The sequence below is a fragment of the Globicephala melas genome, chromosome 2, assembly GCF_963455315.2.
Source record: "Globicephala melas chromosome 2, mGloMel1.2, whole genome shotgun sequence".
Classification (NCBI taxonomy): Eukaryota; Metazoa; Chordata; class Mammalia; order Artiodactyla; family Delphinidae; genus Globicephala; species Globicephala melas.
Genome location: NC_083315.2, coordinates 76789430 through 76810478, shown reverse-complemented (window position 1 = coordinate 76810478; position 21049 = coordinate 76789430). Strand labels below are relative to the sequence as shown.

The 21049-nt window shown below is 32.9% G+C and overlaps 1 protein-coding gene across 11 annotated transcripts in view; it reads right to left on the bottom strand.

The window, feature by feature from the left end:
- Window positions 1–21049, bottom strand: part of ZNF280D (zinc finger protein 280D) — a 291340-nt gene that overhangs the window by 20906 nt on the left and 249385 nt on the right. For 10 of the 11 annotated variants that reach the window (XR_009562987.2, XR_009562988.2, XM_060294220.2 and 7 more), the window contains one exon: window positions 5918–5963. Coding sequence is in view for 9 of the 11 variants with exons in the window: in XM_060294220.2 (XP_060150203.1) it covers window positions 5918–5963 (46 nt within the window). In the remaining 2 variants the exon portion in view is untranslated. Of the gene's footprint in view, window positions 1–5917; window positions 5964–19697; window positions 20840–21049 lie in introns of those variants that run through there. The other variant, XM_060294224.2, reaches the window with a different exon arrangement.

The window sequence follows — 21049 nt, the reverse complement described above, 5'->3', positions numbered from 1 at the left end:
TTCAACTGAATTTAGAACATTCCAGCATCTGAGCTTCCAATAATTTCTTGTGCTTGGAGAAATAAATTATTTTTGCACGAAACATACAATATGTAAAGTCACTCACACATATTTTATCACATTCTGTAAAACATCATCTATTAAACTATCAGTCTAAATATACATTAAAAAACACTTCCATTTAAAAAAATCATCATGATGAAATATGATTTTTTCATTATCACAAATTCTGTTTAAATTTTTCCAATCTTTGAAACCACTTTTTGAGTTGCAAATATTTGATTCTGTTGTAATTTTTGCTAAAAAGAATGCACAGGAAACACAAACTAAAGACAAAGATTCTTTGGAATAAATGAGCCAGTCACAATGAATTAACTCACCACTAGACAATTTTTTAAAAGACCCATCTTTTGAAAATCTTTGCCCACCATGTGAAACACATACTCTACAATCTGCATCTTGTTCTTGGATGGTCCCCTGCTCTATTAAAATCATTTTACTTTATTAGAAACAGGTGACCATGATGAAGAATTAAACATTTAATTCAAATAGCATCTTCTATTTTCTTGCACATGCTTATATTCACTAGCTTCTGAAATTTCTAACATGCCATTATCTTATCTTTTTTGCACAATTCAAAGAAAATTCTTTATTTAACTCTATATTTCATAGTAATTCTATTCTAATAGTGTCAGTGTTAGAGATTTCATTTTAAGTAGCTGGAATATTTTTTTCTACCAAACCTGTTACTGTGCCCTATAATTTTGATCAATTTCTTGATGCATACATTTTTCTTCTTTTTCTAAACAATGGATCACTTGAGTTTTTAAATGCCATATTTATTTTTAAGAATTTTAGTATAAATTTTAAATATATTTATTTTTAATTAATACATTCAGTTAAATATAATAATTAATTTATATGAATTAGTTCATATAAATTATAATATTTAACAGGTCTCCATAAACATTTATATGAAAAATACAAAAATCAATAATTACAAACAACAGAAAACTACATACCAGGTTTCCAGACCAATGGGGTGAAAAAAAAGTAGTGAAAAATATTTTTTATATAAACAAGTGAGTAACAGTAAATTATCACTGTTTTAAGTGAAGAAAGTATAAAGTTTCCTGGTAAGAAAATACTTTTTCAGAAAATTTTCACATTTCATCAAATTTATTTATGAAAGGTCAAATATATTAATAAATAAAATTTGTATTACTTACCTTAGTACCCTTAATAATATTGTTTAAAAAATCATATAAACATGTATTTTTAATTAAAAAAAAGTTTACCTTTTACTTAGCAGTACCATGTAAAGCTACAAACAATGAAAACAACTTGTCACCTTCCCTCATGACTGAACAAGGACCATCAAAAAAGCAGAAGTGAGACCTTGTTGTTCTTGTGTCCCCCATGTGCATTGACTCTCAGGGTCATAAAAGTACAAGGCTGGATGCTGCCTTTAATTACAATTTTGAAATTATGTTCATTATGTATTACTCTTCATTAATTTTTATTCTTAAACATATTAAAACAAAATATTTATCTGATTATTGAATTTTTTGTAGCTCCCTTGAATTTTTTGCCAGAGGTGAGGTCTCACTTGCCTCATTCTAATTCTGGCCACGGCTGGGATGCTGGGGTTGGGGGGATAAAGGAAAGTAGGGATGGTGGTCTAGAGAAGCAAATTCTTAATTACTGTAACAGTAAGTCCTAGTTGAAAAAAAGACAAACAAAAATATGGTTACATTATTTAGAAATATGGAGATAAATATTTCATCAAATAGCTAAAAGAGTTGAAAATAGCTACCTCTGAAGAGTTGGATGGAAAAGGATGAGAGAGATGAGTTACTATTTTTATGATAAACTAGCCACACAAATTTTTAACTTTTAATTCGATAAAAATAAAAAGTAATTTTACAAAGTCTGAAACTCTCAAGTGTCTGAAAAAGTTACAAAGCAAAAAGCAATAAAAACAGAACAAAAAAGAAAAACAAAAACCTTAGAAATTCTTTATGGATAGCCCCAAGTAGTCTTACAGAAATAGGCTATAGGGTTAATTTGCCATTTCATTAGTGGAATCACAGGGGACCTCTATTTTGTATATTATGTGTATGTTTGAATTGAGAAAAGAATATTTTTAAAAAGAGAGAGAAAAAACACCATAAAGTCACCCTGAGAGGACTCGTGTGTGTACCTACCATACCTGATATGCTTGGAATATGGTAGTTATCTTACTGGATTACAATTCTTTCATGTCTAATTTTCCTACTAGATTTTGAACACCTTGGGGATAGGCAAATAATTTTATTAATCTTTGTTCCCAATATAAAGATTCCTGGAACATGCTATCAAGTGTTTCCTAATAGCCTTGAAGGAAGCAACAAAAGAGAAAGGCATCTGTACCCACCTTCTCTCTCTTACCTCTCTACTTAGTTATAATGAAACTACACTAACCATCAGACTACAGGAGAAGAGTTATGGTATATATATATATATATATATATATATATATATATATATATAGTTAGGATATAAAAGCAGTAAAATGTTGCAGTGTATAGAATATACATGGTAGCAGAACAGAGATTGTTTTAGAAACTCACCATATAATATGAATTCCAAATACAATCTAGCATATGAAAGGAATTAATTTTGAAAGAGGAAATGTAAAACTATACAAATGAAAAAGTGACAACAGGAAAATATTATTGGGGTACAACGTTGATTCCACTACAAGCCATCTGATCAAAATCTTGAAGAATAATTCAAGCTATCCACCATCTCACATGTGTACTTAAACACCTGGGTCTATTCGAGGGACTATCCACATCACATATATTTGAAAGAAGTACCAGACCAAAACTGTTCTATGTGGTCTTCCATTCAATATGGCTTCCTTTAACTCTGCTTATGGCCTACTAAATTTTTAGCATAAGCTTTTTTTCTTTTAACAAAAAATAAACTTAAGAAAGTTGGTTTATGTAAGAAAAGGTTGGTTTTACTTGACACAGATGCAACAGGGCAATCAAAGGAAAGTAAGAGTTTGATGATTTATTCAAGTATGAATGCATCGGGAAAGAATCAGTGGATGATATTATGAAATGATGAATTCGTAAGTTTTCTTCATGTCCATGCTTTTATGTATTTGGAAAGAAGACAGGCAAACCCTGTTGTCCCCAGGGCCAACTGGGTGATGGAAGAAAACGTTTCTATTCTCAAGACCCAGAGACACAGAGACAGCTTGAGAGCCTGAGAACAACAGAGAACATCACAGCAATCCCCAGCACCCACCACTGGGCTAGCAAACATCAAATAACAAGCAACAGCAGTACTGCTGGAAGAAAGGTAAGAGTGTAGAGAGAGAGAGACAACCTCTGTGGCTCAGTCTCACAAGGAAAGGCTAAAACTGAGTGTGGAGCAATGATACTGAGAAAAAAACCTCCAGTAATATAACTTCCACCCTAAGCGCAAGGAAATACTACAAGAATTGAACTTGGCAGTATATGGAGGGTAACCATAGTGATAAAAATAACAAAACCCTGGCCTTCCCTGGTGGCGCAGTGGTTGAGACTCCGCCTGCCAATGCAGGGGACATGGATTCGTGCCCCGGTCCGGGAAGATTCCACATGGCGCGGAGCGGCTGGGCCCGTGAGCCATGGCCGCTGAGCCTGCGCATCTGGAGCCTGTGCTCCGCAACGGGAGAGGCCACAACAGTGAGAGGCCCCTGTAACACACACACAAAAAAAACAACAACCCAAGTCAACTCACTACTAGGTAGACCAAATCCCACACTAATGGCCCAACATGAGAAAAATCATGCTCATTTTCAGATATAAATACTATTTATCTCAGTCGTACACATTATGTCTTGCTTTCAACCAAACATACACAGAAAAAGCAAAGGAAAAAAACCAAAAGTACACTGTCAGAAGATAAAGCAATTAGCAGAACCAGACTTAGACACAACCCAGCTGTTGGAACTATCAGACAGAAAAATTTAAATTACTATAATTAATATGTTAAATGCTTTGGTAGAAAAAGGAGGACAACATGCATGACCAGATAGGAATTTTATCAAAGATCAGAAACTGTAAGAATCAATGCAAATGCTAGGAAAAAAACCCCAAACAAACCACAATCACAGAAATGAAAAATGTTTTTGATGGGTTCAACAGTAGACCTTACACAGCTGAAAAATGAATCTGTAAATAGGTCAATAGATAAAAATTACCCAAACTGAAACACTAAGAAAAAAAAGTGTGGTGGGAGGCGGGGAGGAGGGGATGGGGAGACTAGAACAGGGCATCTAAGAACAGGGATTAATATCAAATGGTATAACATATGTGAAATTGAAACTCCAGAAGTAGAAGATACAGGACAAGTCAGAGAATACTGATCAGGACAAATGCCAAAAATAAATACATAAACATATAAATAAACAACTGAGCAAACCAGACTTAGACACATCACGTTCAAACTGATAAGAACTAAAGATAAAGACAAAATCTTGAGGGCAGCCAAAGAAAATTGACACATTACATACATATATAGAAACAAAGATAAAAATTACAGTAAGACATCACATCAGAAAATATGCATGCCAAGAGACAATAAAATGATTTCTTTAAATGCTGAAAGAAAACAGTTAACCCAGAATTCTATACTCACCAAAAACTTACTTTCAAAAATGAAAAATAAAGATTTTTTTTGAAGGAAAAAAGCATGGAAGAAGTAATCACCAGTAGATATGCAGTATGACATATTTCAAAGGAAGTTGTTTAGGCAAAAGGAATGTGATATTAGAAAGAAACCAAGAGCTACATAAAGAAATGAACACTAGAAATGGAAAAAAATGAAGGTGAATACAAAATTTTTTAAGTATTTAATTGCTCTAAAAGACGATTTAAAGTAAAAATGGTAACACTGTATTCTGTCTTTATAACCTACTTAAAAGTAAAATATATGACAACATTAGAAACAAAAAGAACATACAAACTATTGATATTGGAAATAAAAGAGAGGATTATCACTGCAGACCCCACAGGCATTAAAAGATAAGGGAATACAACAAACAACTGTTTACATATAAATTCAACATTATAGATAAAATGTACCGATTCCTCAAAAACCACAAACACCAAAACTCACTCAAGAATAAACAGATAACCAAGAAATCCTATATCTAGTAAAGACATTTATTTGTAGTTAAAAACATGTCAAACAAATGAAAACTTTCCGTGGGATAAAAGAAAGCCACTTGGGAGAAGGCTGATACTGTCTAGGTTTCACTTATTCACTCTACAAAATAGAAATGCTGAACCTGCCTCACTTCATTATACTCAGAAAGAGACAAGTAACATTAAGCAATATTTCAAAAACTGACACCAAGAAAACACGTATATAAGCAAAATTATTTCTATACTCATACATTAGACTGCCCAGTACGTAACATTTATATGATAACCCTGAGTGTTATATTCAGACTGCCTGTTTAAGATAGCTAAAATGTATTTAATATATATTCAAAATATTTCTATTTTAAAAATTATTTAAATCTTTTTGAGTCTTCTAAAAAGATTAATTTTCCAATGTGTCAAATGTTTGATATTTTAATAATTTCATAATTTTTAAGTCATAAATTTATCTCCATTAATTATTAGTTGAACTAAATAATAGGCAAGTGAAATATAATAATGCCTTTGTCAAAATAAAACACTTTACAATTTTACTGAGGGTTAAATATTTTTATATATAATGAAAACAAAAAATCTCAAGTTTTTTCTTTCTGATAACATACCAATAATTGTTAGTGATGTACACACATTGAGTTGAAGTGTTTTAAAAATCACATGCACAATACTTTCAAATGTGTAAATCTTTAAGAGATATCAAATATAACATAATTTACCTCAGACACAGGTTCTTGTTCCTTAGTGGGAGCTTCATTTTTTAATCTTGAAAACAAAATAAGTATTGAGTATTTAATTTTAATTTTACAATAAAAAATATGAAACAGTTGTTTTTTGCATGCTTAAAATAATTTAAATTAATGCACATTTATACTATAATAGTAAATGATCTCTGTAAATATTTTAAGGGAAAAATAAAATGCATGAGAATAAACAGTAGATTCAATATATGCTCTAAATAAATGAATACAAACATGTATTTCCTCTTCTCTAAAAACAAGAGCACTTAACAAATGTTCTCTATGTTAAGTACAATTTTTAAAAAAGACATAACACATTAGTATAACTGTTTCAAAAAAAGAATTACCCTTTAAAAAAATGAAAGCAGGTTATATGCTTAATATATATAATATGCACCAGTATTTACTACTATAGGACTCAAAAAGTGTGAGAAAATAAATATTTTACCTATTGTAAAGTTCAAATGGTAATGTCATTTCAATATATATTACAATTAACTTACTTTAGAGGTGGTAAAATTACAGAAATAATTTAGAATTTTGAAGAATGTATTCTCTTAAAAACCTTCATAAGCATAGCTCAAATATTAACTATAAATTTTTAAACTCTGATTTCTAAAAAATATGAATTATAACTTATGACAACATTAACAAAGGCATATGTCATCTATAAAATCTTTTAAAATATAGGGTTGGCCAAAAGGTTCGTCTTTTTCCTTAAGATGGCTCTATTAGCACTTAGTTGTCTTTAACTTCATTCAAAACAATTTTGTTAGATTGTATGTGACAGCTATCATATCAGTGTGCATTTAAAAAAGGACTTATCAAAATTGGTGATTTTTTGTGTAGCCATTTTAATATTGAAGATGGAAGAAAAAAAGCAACATTTTCAGCTTATTATGCTTTATTATTTCAAGAAAGGTAAAAACACAACTGAAACGCAAAAAAGAGATTTGTGCAGTGTATGGAGAAGGTGCTGTGACTGATTAAACATGTCAAAGTGGTTTGCCAAGTTTCATGATGGAGATTTCTCGCTGGATGATGCTCCACGGTCGGGTAGACCAGTTGAAGTTGATAGCGATCAAATCAAGACATTAATTGAGAACAATCAACGTTTTACCACGTGGGAAATAGCCGACATACTCAAAATACCAAATCAAGCGCTGAAAATAATTTGTACCAGCTTGGTCATGTTCATCACTTTGATGTTTGCATTCTACATAAGCGAAAAAAACCTTGACCGTATTTCCGCGTGCAGTTTGCTACTTAAATGTAAGGAAAACGTTCCGTTTTTAAAACCAATGGTGAAAGGCCATGAAAAGTGGATACTGTACAATAACGTGGAACAGAAGAGATCGTGGGGCAAGCGAAATAAACCACCACCAACCACACTAAAGGCCGGTCTTCATTCAAGGAAGGTGACGTTGATATGGTGGGATTGGAAGGGAGTCCTCTGTCATGAGCTCCTTCCGGAAAAACAAACGATTAATTCCAACAAGTACTGCTCCCAATTAGACCAAACTGAAAGCAGCACTCGACGTCTGAAAGCGTCCAGAATTCGTCAACAGGAAACGCATAATCTTCCATCAGGATAACTCAAGACTGCATATTTCTTTGATGACCAGGCAAAAACTGTTACAGCTTGGCTGGGAAGTTCTGATTCATCCACCGTATTCACCAGATATTGCACCTTCGGATTTCCATTTATTTAGGTCTTTAACAAAATTCTCTTAATTGAAAAAATTTCCATTCCCTGGAAGACGGTAAAAGGCACCTGGAACGGTTCTTTGCTCAAAAAGAAAGTTTTGGGAAGATGGAATTAGGAAGTTGCCTGGAAAATGGCCTTAGATAGTGGAACAAAAGGGTGAGTACGTTGTTCAATAAAGTTCTTGGTGAAAATAAAAAATGTGTCTTTTATTTTTGCTTTAAAACCGAAGGCACTTTTTGGCCAACCCAATATGTCAATTTAACATAAAAACTACCTGTGCCAAAGGATCTTTCTTTTAAACTGCTGACGACGAAATATTATTTGGTGATATTATACATTAAACAATTTTAATCTGCATAAGTAGAGTGACTACCTGATCAGAAATGCCCTTAATAGTTAAGTGATTCATAACTTAATGAAGGCTTAATATCTATACTTAAGGATTAATATATTTAACATAAGCAACAACTGTACTAACTTAAATTTCATGGACAAAAATGAAGACATCTAGTAGGATAGAAATGTCAACCATCCTAAAAACTAATCTCATGGTTACTCAATGAAATACTGAGTTGGCAAACACCCCTCTTTATCCATTCTCTGAGGGCATATTTAAAAAATTAGGTCTATAAATGTTATCTTCCTAGATATTAATAATAACTGTAAAATTACTTATGTCCATTTTAGTTATTACATGAAATTGTAAACAATTTAAAATAGAACATGTCCTTTTTTGTAGAAGTACTATATTGGTAGTGTTTACAATAACTTTCAACTAATTTTGCTAAATAAATCTAAATTAATAAAACTTGCACAAAAAATTGACAAAATGCACAAATTATCATTTTTTGGGTTAAAGATTTTGTAAATCTCTCAGGTATTTAATTGTGAACAATATTCATAAAGATGAAATAATATCAAGTGTACAGTACAACTTCACTGCTTTAATAATTTATATGGGAAAATAATTGTTTTAAGAAGAACATGTATAAGGTTGTAAGAAAACATGAAAAATTTCTGTTTCTCGTTGGAAGAAACAAAAAGTAGATATTGATTTTTATTTCTAAGCATTTAATAATTTTAAACGCAGTCTGAAAAACTGTAAAACATATTGGTTACAAACTAGTTTTAAAATATTTTATAAAAGAATTTTCCTTTTCCGCTTACTGTCAAAAATGTTATCAAAGGTCGACCTTAAATTCTTACAAAAGAAACATTACCATGCTAATCATTTTCACATATAGCTATTCTAATAAATTGATTTTATGCAGCAATTAAAATGAAAGCTATTAAGCATGTGTTACTATTATTGCTGGCATTTCAATTGGGGAAACTGAATTTTCTTAATATCTCTGCAAGGGAGGTTGGTGACAGGTTTTTATTACCCTTCATTTTACTAAGAAACTGGTAGATGAGAACAAAATAAATTATTGAAATAACTACCAAGAAGAGGCTTATGTGCCCTATTTTGTTGTGTCTTTAATGATACTGGTATTCTGTTTAAGGGACAGAATTGTAATAACCAGTGAAAATATTTAGAAAAATAAATCTAAAAAAAATTAGAAAAGCACACTACATAAAATTTCATTGAGTTATAAATTCATCACTAAAATGTACACTATGTTTTTGCAACTACAAAAGCATACTTTGACATTAACAAATTTTAATACAACTACTAATATATCATTAACACTTTTGAAAAGAAAAAAATGTTCTTACCTTTAATCTTATTCATTAAAGATGCCTGCTGAAATAGTCATCATTTGAGATACTCAATTGCTTGGTAGAAGACAGTGAAATTTGCTAAGCTCAAAGTTCTGAGCTAATGACCTGCCATTAGATAATTAGACTTTTCACCTGTGAATTCTTGCAATATTTTTTAATAGAAAAATTTTGTATAGCATTTAAAACAAACACTATTTAAGATTTCAATTTAAACAGAAGGATTGATGGTTATGGATTTCAACAACAACCATTAGAGATCAAGACTGCAAATAATTAAATTTTCTTCTGTATGTAAACCTGCTTTCCCTCTACAGTTCAAAATAAAATAAATGTCCCTACTTGCATTTTTCTGCAGATCACATGACCAATCCAAAGCTACATGTAAAATGAGCATTTTGGTTACATTACATCATTGCATTCTTTTGAGGTTTCATTCATACTACAAATAAGTGGGGTAGAGGGAAAATGTTCACATTCATTTCAATCAGACCACATTCTTTCCTTCTAATAACATTTAAAAGCCAAAAATTTCAATGCTGATTTTCAAAATGTAATCTTTGCGAATACTTATAAGCAAACTAAAAAGCTGAAAAAAGGTTTACAACAAGCCAGTAGTAAAGTCAACCAGTTCTCAAGACCTTCCAGTTACCCACTCCAGATTAAATTTAGGATAGTAATCATTATACTAATAAATAAGAGTAAAACATCTCGTGCACCATTTCTGACCATTTGTTCTGAGAGGTGTTAACAGATGTGTGGAAAGGATTGATTCACCTAAACATTTACCAGTTTGCACGTACATTAGGTACTGTGCTAAAAGTTGCAGACCAAAGACACAGTCCCTCCTGTGAAGGAGTTTACTGTCAAGGAAATGTATTGAAGCAAATGTTTACAGAATTGTGAAGTGCTAAAAAAGAGACATGTATATTGTGGCTATACAAAGGACTGAGCCACTATGAGGGGGAAAGGTGCAAGGAGGCAGTGAAGATACTACAGTGAACAAGGTTTTGCAGCAAGAGCAGGAGTTAGCAAAGCAGGGAAAGGAGAGACAAGGTGGAAGAAAAGCAAAGAAATATAAAACACATCAATGATATGATACTGAGTGGTCTCACATGACTAGCAGGTAGGGAACAAGGGAGAGTACTCGAAGATGCAACTGAAGAGATAGCAAGGGCTACTTTAGGAAAGATCTTGATTGTCACGCTAAAGCGTTTGTGCTAAGAACTTTATTCTAAGGTTAATAAGAAAGTATGATAAGATTTGTGTGTCAGAAAGAAAAAAGGCAGTATCAGAAGAGGATAAGCTCCAGACAAGGAGTCCAGATAAGAGACAGTTAATGACTGATAAAAGAACAACAAAGTGTTTTTTTTTCTTTTATCAGAATTATGGGTCCTAGTTTTCGACTCAGAAAAAAAAAATGGTTAGATGCATAAAGTGTCAATGAAAAGGCCGCAGAAATTGGGAAGTCATATGGCATCTCAACTACAAAGAGTTCAAAGTTACTTGCAGTCCTAATGCTTGCTTATGCAGCTGTGATCCCTAGGCAGTACAGGAAGTTTCTGCTCAAAAATAGCGGGAAAAACTTTTGATCACTATTTTTCTTACTTCTAAGTCCCAGAAATTTCTATGTCATTGTATTCACATAATTTTTCTATCATGAAATATTGATTTAACATATTAATAATAAATTTTTGTTATTAAAAAAAAAGAGAGAGTTAATGACTGTCCCAGGTAAAGCAGTAGGAGTATCAAAGAGGAGGAAGGTTTTAGGAGGTTGATAAAGTAAAACCAACAGAATATAGGTACCAATTGGATAAAGGTAAATGAGGAGAGCAAACATGATCCCCTACATGTCCTCCATTCATATAAAAATACTTACCGCTCAGACCTAGTCTTATATAGCTCATCCTTTGGCGCAATTCCAACAATCACTTCTAAACCAATAACCTGCAAATCATCAACCAGAACATAACCCCTACATTTTACTATTTTTCAATCAATCAATTCAAAAATATCATAGTATATTTGACTTAGACTTGAGTCCTAAGAGAGTATATTATCCAATTGCCCCTATCTTGTAAATGAGAAAAATCTACAGCCTCAAAATGCTAAAGTAATAAATCCATTAAGCAACAGAACTGGTTCTACTTCAGATTTCCACTGCATTTCCTCACAGCCAAATCCCCTGTTATAAATCAGGCTCCCTTAAATTCATGCCAGGAAAAGTGGAAAAACTTAACTGATCTCTCTGCCTCTTGATGTTTTCCACTCTAAAACATGCTATCATTGCCAAATTAATCTTACTAATAGACCAAGTTATGTCATTTTTGCTGAAGTGTTCTACTGCTCATATATCATAGAAATACTACTCTAAGATTGGGAGGCTAGATTCTGGTCCCAATGCTACCACTGTATCAGTTGTTGCCTTTTCTCCTGGGGAAACAAAGGGTCTTCACATTGAAGCTCAGGCCCATCCAGCTACTCATACTTTATAGAGTAAAATAGGAAAGTACATTTGGAACCACAAGCACAACCAGGGAAGCAATATAGTACTTCTTAGTTTAGTCTCTGAAAACAGACTACCATAATTTAAATTGAGGGTCTTAACAGCTATGTGACCTTGGGCAAATGACTTATCTGTACCTCAGTTGTCTCATCCCTAAAACTGGGACAAGAACAGTGCATATCGCATTAGTTTGTGAGAATTAAATGAGTGGATAAATGTAAAACATTTAGTGTATGTACTCAATAATTGTTAGCTCTTATTACTGCCATGGGTTAGAATCAGGAATCTAATCTTACTGTCTAGAATTTACTTAAGTGTGTCACACAGGCTCTTAAAGCTTTTTACCTCAATATCTTTAATGTTTTGAGATTTTTCTGCCATACCTCCCCCATTCTCAAACAAAATACATTAGGTATTAGTTTTGATTGCTGGGCAATTTACCCTAGTATGAAATAATCTACCCACTTCTGAAGATGTGGGTATAATTTGGTCATCAGGGAAGATAAGAGTAAAAAATCATTCTAAATGGACAGAGGAAAGAACTAGGTAAAGACAAACAAAATATTATGTGTAAAAACATGAAGCAAAAAATAAGACCATAAGTAGAGGCAGAAGATTCTAATGCCAGACTCGGGCTATAAGTTTGGTATTTTGTTTTTTTATTTTGTTGGCAATATTGAATTAAGCCCTGAATACTTAATTTATAATGTATTCGCAAACTACCCTCAGAATCGGGAGACTGAAAAAATGGTAGTAACCTCAGAAACACTGGCAGAAGTTGGTACCATTTGCCCTAAATGAAGGACTATACTAAAGTTTCATTTATCTTTCCCTTTCAATGGGTTTCCCATTACTTCCTGCTTACCAGCTATCAAAGGCAGAAGTCCAAAATGCCAGAAACCACTGTATTTTGATGCACAGTTCCTACTTGCTAACTTACAATTACATACCAGGGGCAAATGTATTGCATCCACTTTGAAAAGGAAAAACTATTTTACAGTTACTAAAGATTTGGTTTGAGGCAGTAATGAGACAGTAATGTCCGTGGTAGGATAAGAGAATCTAAGGACATGATACCCCATTACCTCCAATCCCAGTTACATTTCAAAAGGTTAGAGAAAGAAACAAACCCAAAATAAATTCTGTGTGTCTCACAGATGAGATCAGTTTTTTTTTCTGCTAAACCAAATATATGAAATGAAGACACTCTGACAATTTTGAACATTTAAGACTCTAATAACTTGGATTATGACCAGAGTCAATAATTCCTCCAAATAAGTTCAGAACTTCACAGGAAAATAATGGAGTGATTCTTTACATATTCTTCAATGGAAATAGAGTTAGTAGAAGTAAACATTTTTAACAGAAATATTATTTTCAAATATAAAACATTTTTTAAAGGTTGCCATTCTGCTCTCAAAAGAGCTTACTTTCTGCTTGCATTTATGAAAGCTAATTAATGACTTATTGGTTTAGTTTAGAGTGGTATAATAAAGTGGTATTTCTCTTTGGGCCAAGTCCAGATTCTGTTCTGGTGTAGCATTTCACAAAAATCACATAATCTAATATATACATGGTATTAGGGGTTTAACTAATTATGAAATCAGTTTACTGTGTGGCCCTGTGAAGATGTAGATTCAGTGTCTCCATTTCCGACTGCCTATTCTGTAATTACCCTGGTGGCATGAACTATGTCTCATTCATGTTTCCATTTCCAGCACTTGACAAAGAGTCTTGCATACAGAAGGCAGGGAATCAATGTTTGTTGTCAATGAATATGTGGAAGGGTTATCTATATTATACTATGAAAGAGCCATGTAGTTAGCACTGGTGCTAAGTATAAAGTTCAGTAGCCAGAAATACAACAGAGGAATTCACAGCTTCAAGGAGAGTCAGTTTTACATTTTCATTTTTTTCCTAGTGCTCCTTAAATTAGGGGAATTTAATAAAATATAAAAGACATTTTTATCTATATAACACGTTTTACATCTCTTTTAAATCTTCAAAACAATCATGTAAAGATTATTTACAGATGAATAAACTGAAGTAACTTGAACATAAAGTGAGAGAGCTGGGTTTTGAACTCTGATATTTTGACTCCAGTCAGTGCCCTTACATTACACTTTGCTTAGAACAAAATTGGAAGTCATTGAGAGAACTAAATCAACTTTTAAAATCACTTCAAACTGTGGCTTTTAGAACATTTGATTCAGTCAATAAATAGACATCTTTCAATAAGTAGACAGGTTTTCCAAGCTTGAGTTATTATAGATTTACTATGGATTCTTATGCTCTTAAGACTGCTAGAGAGAAATACCTATTCTCAACTTTTTGTCAAGAAAACAAACCTTATAAAATTTAAAACTTTACTTCCATTCTATGTAATAATTAATCTATCCAGGTAGATATACAGAAGAAAATGGAGAAAGGGGAAAAAAAAGGAGAAACATGATAGAAAAGAGCAATTCCATGACTGAATTACAATCTAATATCTGAGAAAAGCAGATTAAAAAAAAATCATCTCAAAGGTCTACAAAAGAAAACAGCCACTTTACTAGCACAATTACACATTTTTCGTAAGTTTAGTAGTATTAGATAAGTAGCCGACTGGAAATGAATGCCTGGCAATAATTAATAAAAGGTTTTCTTTAAAAAAGAAATTCTGTAAGCTAAAAAAAAGTTTTCCTCCTAAGCAGAGAGGATTATGTACCAGTTTTCAACAAGGGTGTTTGTTGTTTCACAGTCTTTAGATAGGAAAAGTCAGAACTACAATCAAATTCTGACATTTGAGAATTATATGAGGTGCAGTTGAACACTGTAATAAAATGCCGTCCATCCAGCAGTTTGGAGGAATATACTCCAAGAACTATGAGCCAAAATTACAAATAACCGCAATACAGTTAGTACAGTTAGTGGATTGCCACTAAAACTCTCAATGATGAGAAGATTCCACTGATATGTAGTTCCCAGGGTCTCCTGTAAGTAGCAGCAGTAATAACAGTACTAACAGCAGTAACAGCTGGAGCAGCAGCAGGAACAGCAGTAATTGGTAGCAATATTAGCAGCAGCAGCAGCTAGAGCAACAATGGCACCAACAACATTCATTTATTGAATGATTATTTTTTGTCAGGCCAGTGCCAAATAATTTTAATTAATTATTTAAATAATTTGAATTATTTAAATTAATAATTTAACATCCACAGATTATCTCTATTTCTTATAGCCACCCTGCAAAAAATTATTACATACCTTTCACTAATGAGGAAGATAAGGTGAAGTAATTTTCACAAGGCTATAGAGCTGGTTAGATATACAACCAGGATTTAAACCTGGACTGCCTTATTTTAAAGCTGTACTCCTTTCCCAACACTACACTTCACAGAAGTAAGGATAAAGATACTTTTCAGTGTGGAGGATTAAAAACAGTAGATTCCTACATTTCAGTAAATGATATAGAAAAAGAGATCACAGTAGCTTCTCCACGTTTGTAGAGGAACGTATGGTCTTCCAGGTGGGCAAATACCAGTGACTAGAGTGAGGCCGTAGAAGGATCTCAAAATCAGAGATGTGGGCGGAAAGATGAGATGAACCACAGTGTGGTCAGTATAATTTAGAGGAAAAAATGATTTATACTATTTTTAAAGACAGAAATTACTAAAATGAACCTAGGATTCATAACTATTCCCTAAAACTACAAGTTTATTGAGCTTCAGACACCAAAAATCTAATTTTATGACTAATACATGCTTCAAACAATTAGCTCTTAAGAAAGATTTACTGGGTTAGGAAAAGAAAGTTAACATAAATGATTTGTGAAAATGGTATGAGATGGTTAGAATGAAAAGCAGGCTGAAGATTAGGATAATTCTATCTGAATAAAATGCACACAGAAGTAAAATTATGAAAAGTAATGAGTAACAATGATAACTTTACAGTTACACAGTGCTTCCTATGTGACAATCACTTTCTAAGTACTATATACGTATACTAACTCATTTAATTCCCTCTACACTTTATGAACAGGTACTGTTGTTTACATGCATTTTACAAATGAGGAATGAGGCAGAAGTCTGTAACCTACCCAAAGTCACACATGTTCTAGTAAACAGCAGGGTAGGAACTCCAAACTAGGCAATCAACTGCAGAGCCTACGCTCTTTAACCACTACACCACACTGTACCTTTAAGGGTCTGAGAGGGTTTAAAATGAAGCTGGCTTTCAAATCACCTAATCCTAGTATCAAAGAAGTTCTCCTGAAGCTGTTTAAGTAGGAAGTAAAACTTTACTATATAAGAAATTCCTTAACAGATAATAAAAGGCTGAAAATAGTCTCAAGAAAAATAGGTAAGTGGGTAGATTGATAAGCTAAGCATAAGGAGTTAGAGAAGCTAGAAACAGATAATGAGAGATTCTTAAGCTTCTTAGTGTGAAATCATGTAAAGTAACCATACTCTCCAACAAAAATATCTCTTGCTGCTATAATCAGAGGCAGAATAAACTAATAACTGGTCTGTCCCTGTTATGCACTTATTAGATTTTACAAACATAATAATGAGGACATCATTTTTCTGATATAATTTCTAAAAATATAAAAATGTACATTGCTAGTCTCTAGTTACAAACACTATCTTACAAATGATTCATAAACATAAATGAAATGTCTAGGAATCCATCTTAGGCAAAACTACACAACTACTTTTTATTTCCCAGTTCATAAAATTTGAAGGATTACTCCAGATCAGTATTCTACACACTATTCCATGGAAATTAAGAAGTGAATAAGTATTCAAAGAAAAAAATTCTAAGGTCAAATAAATATTCGCTTAGACATTCACAAGTCACATACAGCACAAAAAAGCCCATATCAAAGAATCCATTTAACTTTAACTTGCATTGCCTAAATTTATTTGACCACGGAAACTTTTCCCCCCAACTTATAAATTATGGACATTAGTTGTACAGTAAAGAACCTGGGAAAAAATGACCTACTTACCTTCTTTAATAGAAGTATAAGAGAACTACTTTTACAAAAGCCTATGAAAGAGTTAAATGTGCTGAGAAATAATGTGAACATTTAGTTTTCTCAAGGTCAAAGAGTCCCTGTTTCTGCTACTGGGAATAGGATACGTGGCATTCTAAATTTATCTTGTCATAAGAACAAATTATGACAATGTAAGTATAACCAATATTGAATAATAGAATCTCAGAAGTCTAGAACAAGTCAGCACTCACATTTTACAAATAGGGTAACTGAGGCTCCAAGAACACTGCCACTCCCCTGGTTTTCTTTCTATACCATCGGCCACTCCTCAGTTTCCTTTGCCAATTCCTTCTCATCTCCCTGACCTTTTATTGTCAGATTCCCCAGAGCTCAGCCTGTGGACCCTGTCCTTTCTCTCTCTCTACTGTATCCTTTGGTGATCTCATATAGTCCCATGAGTTTTTTTCACTGAATTTTAAATTTTGGTATAATTGTATATTCACATGCAGTTATAAGAAATAACACAGAGAGATTCCATATTCCCTTTGTCCAGTTTCCCCAATGATAACATCTTATAATATAAAATAACAGTAAAAAATTATAGCACAAAAGCATAAGCAGGATGTTGACAGTGATACATATACCAACCTTACTCAGTTTTCCCCAGTTTTACTTGTATTTATTCCCATGACATTAAATGATATTTACAGCTTAGAACACCCCCCTAAATGCATACAGGTGAATGCTTATGACATCTCAACTTGCATATCTAACAGATATCACAAACTAAAATATGTCCCAAATCACAGTCATCATCTTCCCTCTCAAATCTATTACTTCTAGTCTTCCCTATCTCAGTCAATATCAATGCCATCTTTGCGGTTGCTCACACTAATAACTGGAATCATCCTCAAAACTTTCTTTCTTCTACACTTCACATATAAACCATCAACGAATTCAAAACATGTCCCAAATCAAAACTCTTTATCACCTAAACTGCTAGCAGCCTAGCCTAAATCCCCACCATCTCATACCTGGATTATTACAATAACCTCCTAATTAATCTCCCTGATTTTGTCCTTGGTCTTCTACAGCTTATTCCGAAGACAGCAGCTATGGTAATACAGACACACTTCTGTATTTAAAGGTTTTCGTTGATTGTGGGTTTTATTGAGGTATAAAACACTCCTCTATTCAAAATGCTCTAATAACTACTTATCTCATAGTAAAAGGCGAATTCCTTACAATGGTCCATAACGTCCTATACACATGGCCCACATTACCTTGCAAGCCCCAACTCCTACTATTCTCCCTCTTAATCACTTATTTGCAGCCAGACCAGTCTCCATGCAGTTCTTCTTTCAGGTCTTTACTCAAATGTCATTTCTCTGTGAGACCTTCCCTGACTACCAAATTTTAAATGGCAGCCTCCAAACTCCCACCCAGTACTTCTTATCCCCCTTCCCTATGTTATTTTTCTCCATAGTATTGATGACTATCTAACATACTATATACCTTATTTACTTTATATTGTCTGTCCTTCACCACTAAAATGTTCGTTCTGTGAGGGCAGAGATTTCAGTCCATTTTTCTAGCACTTAGAAGGGTGCCAGGCACAAAGCAGATGTTCAAGAAATATTTGCTGAATAAACAAATGAAGCCCAAAGAGGTGAGGAGTTATGCCAAAATATCATAAAAATGGCAAGAATCCAAGTCTCTGTAGTTTAGCAGTCATTTTTTCTCAAAAGAGCGATGGACTTAAACTGAACCAATCTCATTTTTTTTTCAGTGGTAACCAAAAGCACACATGCGTGAAATGGCAATTTCTGACCAGGTGAATAAACTATTTAGAATAACCTGATGGCAAGGAGGGATTAGACTCAAGCTAAAACTCATTAGCACAAAATTAAAATATGACCAACTGCCTATAATCAACAAGTTTTGTACTAGCTGCCTTAGGTGTTTTATTTAAATTATTTTTTTAAAAAGGAATTTATAGGTGATAGAACTTTAGGAGTTTAAACTTTAAGAAAATGAACTTGATAATACTATAAAACAGAGTCCTATGGAAGAACACAAAGCAGTACTCCTACATTGCTATATCAAGAATACAATTTCTCATATTTTTAAACTATAGCCAAGGTAGAGCAAATATCTATAAATGAAAAAGGAACTTATGTTAAAAATGTAAAGAAGTTGTTTCTGGACAAAATTTTTAAATTAAAAAAAAAAACTGGGTAGAAAGAGGGTGAATGACAAAACTTCCTAGAGACAGATAAGGAAATAAAGACTAGCATAACACCAAATTCACCTACTGAGAGACAAGCCACTTCCAGAACTTTTGAAAAATTATTCATTTACCGTAGAAATTAGTTTGGAAATTTAAAACTAATGGGTTCACATTTTCTGATTATTAATTGCAAGAAGCACGTTACATAATAAGTAGTCATCTATACTGGCTTTAAATCTGTTTCAAAGTAAAACTGAGCAAGTTCTGACTTCAGAGTAAAAAAACATGACTGAGTCATATTTCCAGAGCCTGCCTAACCCTTACGGCAACTAAGATCACAAAAGGTATTTTACATGTCATTAAAATTCAATAAGTTGGTAGAGTATAAACAGTGACCTTTCAATTGTGCCAGAGGAAAAAAAGCAAGACGCACTAAGTAGATACAGCTCTCAGTGTGCAGGCCAAATAATGGGGCTTCCATGAAACAATAAAGGCAATGCTCCTATTTATATGATTAAATCTACAGCTTTCATATGAAATTCTTTATTAGTAAATAATTCCTGAGGCACTTAAACAACAGAATTTTTATTAAAACAAAATAATAGCATCAAAACTGTTTATTAGAGCTATAGTCAATGTAACTAAAATAAACAAATGTCAACTTTAAAAAATATATATATGTGGAAATATGTTTTATATGTGATAGAAACAAGTGCATTATTGGCCCTTATATTTTTTTAATGTTACCACTACCCAAAGGAACTATTAATAGCTAAGTAGGTATTATGTATTAGATGTACAAATATGCAACTTTAAAACTTGTTTTACTGTATAAAAAAATAAAACTAAATTTTTAAAAAACCTTGTTTTAAGGTCTCCAAGAATAGGTTTTGTCAATTCTTTACACCTTAGAACTCACAATTATTAAGATAATATTAATAATAATAATCCCGAAATAAGAATGGATATAATCATGTCTAACGGTCTGAACAACAGCCAAATTAAAAAGCTATAAATAAGCAGCTATAGGAAATCTGTAGAGAATTCTAGGGAATATCTTGGAGTTCTTAACAAAATAAAGCAAACACTAAACAACAGTTTTAAAGAAAAGAATATAAAAATAGACATCAATACATTTGGAGAACATAAAACCAAGCTATCAAAATTAAACTAAATTTTTAAAAAATAAAAAATCTGATAATTGATGCTGTTAAAAAACTATGTAGTTACTCCTGGGTAATACATTTTAAATAACAGTAAAAATAAGTGAAATTTTGGAACATAATTGTAGGGACCTGTTGTTCCAAGGATACGAAAAATAACCATTTCCTAATAACCGGAGCTTTTGTATTCCTTGGATGCATTCATGCTAGAGGAAGATTAAAGGGAAGCAGCCAAAATGACTAAACTTCAACTGGGACACTGAAGCACAGATTTGATTTTCTTGGCCAGAAGTGACCCACGAGCTTAAGATCAAGAGCCAAAGCCCCCAGTGGGAAGCTGTGCTCTATTTGGTGGGCCTTGATACCATCTCTGGCTATATCAACATCAGCCTCATGGAAGGCCAGCCATGAGAGAAGGGAGTCTCCCCAAGATCTGATTTCCTGAGACCACAACCTAGAGCAGGTCCCACAGTCAAATTAGTCACATTCCTTGGAAAGAGAGAACAGGCATCAGTTGTGTCCATCGAAGGGGGACACTGTCCAGGTGTACCCTGAACATTTTTTGAAATCTCTGGGCTGCTTCTCCATCTGAAAAATAAGAAAAATAGCACAATGACAGACAACGAATGAGGAAAAAGACAATCATCTGGCCTAAAAAACTTAAGACTTATAAGAAATTAAGAAAGCAGACAAAACAGACAAAAAGACAAACAGCCATATCATTTGGAACATATTATTCTGAAGTCAAGTACAGCAGAGAAAAACACAAATTATTTTAAGCAAAGTAAGAAATGACCA